This window comes from Rattus rattus, chromosome 8 (assembly GCF_011064425.1).
Source record: "Rattus rattus isolate New Zealand chromosome 8, Rrattus_CSIRO_v1, whole genome shotgun sequence".
In the NCBI taxonomy this organism is placed as follows: domain Eukaryota; kingdom Metazoa; phylum Chordata; class Mammalia; order Rodentia; family Muridae; genus Rattus; species Rattus rattus.
Window position 1 is genome coordinate 32,689,885 of NC_046161.1, and position 4,500 is coordinate 32,694,384.

Sequence of the window (4,500 nt, forward strand, 5' to 3'; positions counted from 1 at the left end):
TGAGGTTGGTAATGTATGTTAGGTAGCTTAAATTTGCTTCAAGCTATAACAGTCATGTCTCAACTCCTTGAGTTGTGTGTTAAATGCATGAACAAAATCACAAAGAATTTCTACTCTTCATCTTTCAGTAAAAATTCTGTCTGTTGGGGATAAAAACCTGCCTCCTTGGGGCAAAAATTTAATTTGATTTCTGAATATGAAACACAGGTTATTTTAAATCAGTAAGAAAGAAATTTATCTTGGGATCTGAATTTACCCCCAACTTGGAGACAAATTTAAAGTGATACATGAGATATTCATGGACCAGAGAATAATATATTGACACTTTGGTAATCTCGCTTTGGAATTTTACTTTCATTTGTAAATTGACTAAAAGTCTTCCAAAATGTAATTTTAGTTGCATATGAGAGCAGGCATGTGCTGTGTTAGAAAATTAAATGATTATTTTCTATTTCCCCAGAGATCTACAAATGATGGACACTGGGAATCATTCTGCAGTAGTTGTGTTTGTCTTGGTGGGATTAACACAGCAGCCTAAGCTCCTGCTACCCCTCTTCTTCCTGTTCCTGGTCCTCTATGCGTTGACAGTAGTGGGGAACCTGGGCATGATCCTGCTCATCATAGTCAGCCCACTGCTGCATACTCCCATGTACTATTTCCTCAGCAGTTTGTCCTTGGTTGACCTCTGCTATTCCACTGTCATTACACCCAAAATGCTGGTGAACTTCCTTGGGAAGAAAAATTTCATTACCTATTCGGAGTGCATGGCCCAGTTCTTTTTCTTTGCAATCTTTGTGGTAGCTGAGTGTTACCTCCTGACTGCTATGGCATATGATCGCTATGTGGCCATCTGCAGACCATTGCTCTATAATGTGATCATGTCCTCTAGAATCTGCTCACTGTTAGTGCTTGCTGCCTTCGCCCTAGGCCTTTTTTCTGCTGTGGTACACACAAGTGCTATGATGAATCTGAGCTTCTGTAAATCGTACATCATAAGCCATTACTTCTGTGATGCTCTTCCCCTCCTCAAACTCTCCTGTTCTAACACACATCTCAGTGAGCTTCTCATATTTCTTATCGTAGGAATCAACACCTTTGTGCCCACCCTAGCTGTTGCCATCTCCTATGTCTTCATCTTCTACAGCATCCTGCACATCAGGTCGTCAGAGGGCAGGTCTAAGTATTTGGAACCTGCAGCTCATCTCATGGCTGTGGGATCTTCTTTGGGTTCTATCACCTTCATGTACCCCAAAGTTTCTTCAAGTAACTCTCTGGAGCAAGAGAAGGTGTCTTCTGTGTTCTATACCACAGTGATTCCCATGTTGAACCCATTAATATATAGTTTGAGGAACAAAGATGTGAAGAAAGCACTGGGTAGAATCTCAGTAGGGAGTTAAGTCTTACTTTTTGCAAACAATACACAGTAGAAGTGAATTGTTCCAATGAAAATCCACTATATTTACTTTTATCTCTTGAAACATGTAGCGTATCTATGATTGTGGTGCTAGGATTAATCTCAAATCAGCTTGCAATTTTAGCCAAGCACTATATCATGGGGCTCCATTTAGTATTCATATATATGAAGTGCTTTACCATATATCATTGATTTAACTTTCCCAGAAAAATGAAAGATGATTTTGTAAAGCAGGTAATAGTGCTTTGACAGGAAAATTTATCTTTCTTTGTTATATAAATTAAATGATAATTCAAATATTTCTCTAGTATTTGTTTTCTCTTCCTAATATCTAGTTGTATCTTGAACCCTTTCTATGTCTGTAGGAAGGGTTGTGGTCCCATAAACCTTTCCATGATTCATGAATAACTGAATGGTTCTGTTTTCTGCAGGCTCTGTTTTCAGTAGGCACATCTTCTTGTATTTCATGATTACAATACCTGTGTTATATTGTTATATTTGAATAATACAATTTTACTGCATTTCTCCCTATCGGTCTTCTATTTCTTTCTTTTTCCTCACCTGCAATGTTTCTTGAGCCTTAGAGGGGATAGTAGCACAAATGACTTATTTAGATAAAAGACCTTATCTATCACTTATTCTCAAATTCTTACTCTCAATTAATCATTGGTAAGTATAAATGGAAGCTTTTTTCTTTAGTGTTGAGAATAGCTTTTCACTGAGGATGTTGAGAAATATTTAGAATGTAGTTTGGATATATGTCCATTGAGATAATCAAAAGTAGCAATTCTCATAACTGAAGTATATACAGACTACTGATAGAATCTGGAGTTGGAGAACATTTTTAGTTGTGTTACCACAATGCCCACATGACTGTAACTCATAGTTTTAACTCCTAAGACTATGACCTGGCTATAATCAGGAGATAAAAACATATATAGACAGACTATGTGAAAAATAGATTAATATGAAAAAGGATGAATAGGAAAGGGTAGAGGAAATACCAAAGAACAGAGCAGATAAGACATTCTGAATTTAAGAACAACCAAAATAAGTGACAAACTTTTAGAAACTGTCAAAGAACAAGTTTTATTTTTTCAAAAGAAAGCCTATAATGTGAGAGGTGGTGGTCTGCTCACTAATACTTAATGTTTATAAACATGGATCTCGGTTGTGGTCCCACTCATTAATCTGTCAGAGGAAGGAAGAATGCACAGAAGAAACTCAGAAAATAACAGTTGTAAAAAAGATTGGCAGTTTCAGTCTGTAGCATGACTTACCATTTTTATTCTCTTCAGAGTATTAAAGATCCATGATATCCATCTGGTCCTAACTTTCATGTGTCAAAAGCTCCTTATACTAAGACAAGGTCAAGGAAGCTTGTATCTGGCTTATCATGATTTATTATTAAGTTTATTTTTATTGAACTAGCTATGAAATAAATGCTCTAGGAGTATAAGGGTGAGAAAAGAAGGGAAACCATTATATTTAGCTGTAGACAATATAACAACTTACTCCCGAATCCCTAGAGAATCAGAGATAAAAAAAAACTAAGACTTCAGTAAGTTATAGAGAGATAAGCGAGCAGAATTCAGAAGGAAATATGTGACGCTATAAGACATAATCTCCACTGTAAAGCAGTGAGGAGATGACAGAATTCATGTACATGCACTGAAAAAATAATGAATTTTTACAAAAGAAAATTTCAGAGATTCACAAGATTTGAACTTGTGAAGCTTTGCACTTGGATAGAATGACTCAATATTTAAATACACTAATTTTTTCAATCAATTACTAAATTTAATAAGACACTAACAAAAATTGCACATTAGTTTTTCTGATTCGAGACGTTTATTTTTACTTTAAGGAAACATCATCCTACAGTAATTTATTCAGAGGTAGTTGAAGTACATGAAGCTTCACATATTTAAGAAAATACAAATTAATTTTGACATATTTATAAATTATGGAACATTTGCTGAAGACAAGAGAAAAATCTTTGATTATGTCTTATTTTGATGTCTGCACATATACAATCGCTGATTTCCACATTGTCACAGTAGACTTGCAACTGACATTTCTACCATTTCAAGTAAATAGAAATTTTATTAATATGTGCATAGCATGTCTCTATTCATAAAAATCATTTAAATGTTTATCTGCACATTCAATTTTACTGCTTAGAATACTATTTAATTGACTTATGGTGGTACATGTACTGAGTAGTTAATGATCACTCAGGATCTTTTAGTTCTTACAAATAGAATTACTTTCATTTCTATGCTATCAGTTTTTATGTGTTCCACAATAAACAAATATATAGTTGAATTGCGTGTAAATTATGTTAAGTGAGATCTTATTCGTTCGTCAAACTGCCAACTTGCTTCTGAAGGAGGTGGATTTTAAACATGAATAAGAGTTACAATTGTTTTACTTTTAATATTGAAACATGATTTCAAGTTTCTTTTAATTTTATTAATTTTAATGTATATAAATTTTATGTATTTTTAGTTTTCTTTTCTCAGTAATAAAGATAGAAAATGTGTTTTCATGAACTTAGTGTTCATATTTCATTTTACCAATGATGTTCTAGTAGATAACTTTGACTACAAAAGCAATCAGGGAGGGGTTCACTCACTGAACCCTACTCATATCTCCCCAACTATTGGTTATTGATATGACTTCTTATAATTAAGGTCAAATAAGATTCATTCTCCTATATTATCAATAAATATACTACCAAAAACAGTGATTACACTATTATGTTATGAAGATGTGCTTTTACTCAGATAAAATTTTGTGTAAGAATTATTATTTTTTTATTAACTTGAATATTTCTTATATACATTTCGAGTGTTATTCCCTTTCCCGGTTTCCGGGCAAACATCCCTCCCCCCTCCCCTTCCTTATGGGTGTTCCCCTCCCGACCCTCCCCCCATTGCCGCCCTCCCCGCAACAGTCTAGTTCACTGGGGGTTCAGTATTAGCAGGACCCAGGGCTTCCCCTTCCACTGGTGCTCTTACTAGGATATTCATTGCTACCTATGAGGTCAGAGTCCAGGGTCAGTCCATGTATAGTCTTTAGGT

General features: G+C 34.8%; 1 protein-coding gene across 1 annotated transcript; it reads left to right on the forward strand.

Annotated features, from left to right (window-relative positions):
* The first annotated feature begins 437 nt into the window (after positions 1-437).
* LOC116908047 (olfactory receptor 8D1-like) lies at positions 438-1,397 on the forward strand. Its single transcript, XM_032911322.1, has one exon. It carries the CDS (start codon positions 438-440, stop codon positions 1,395-1,397), a length of 960 nt encoding a protein of 319 aa, XP_032767213.1.
* The last annotated feature ends 3,103 nt before the right edge of the window (positions 1,398-4,500 follow it).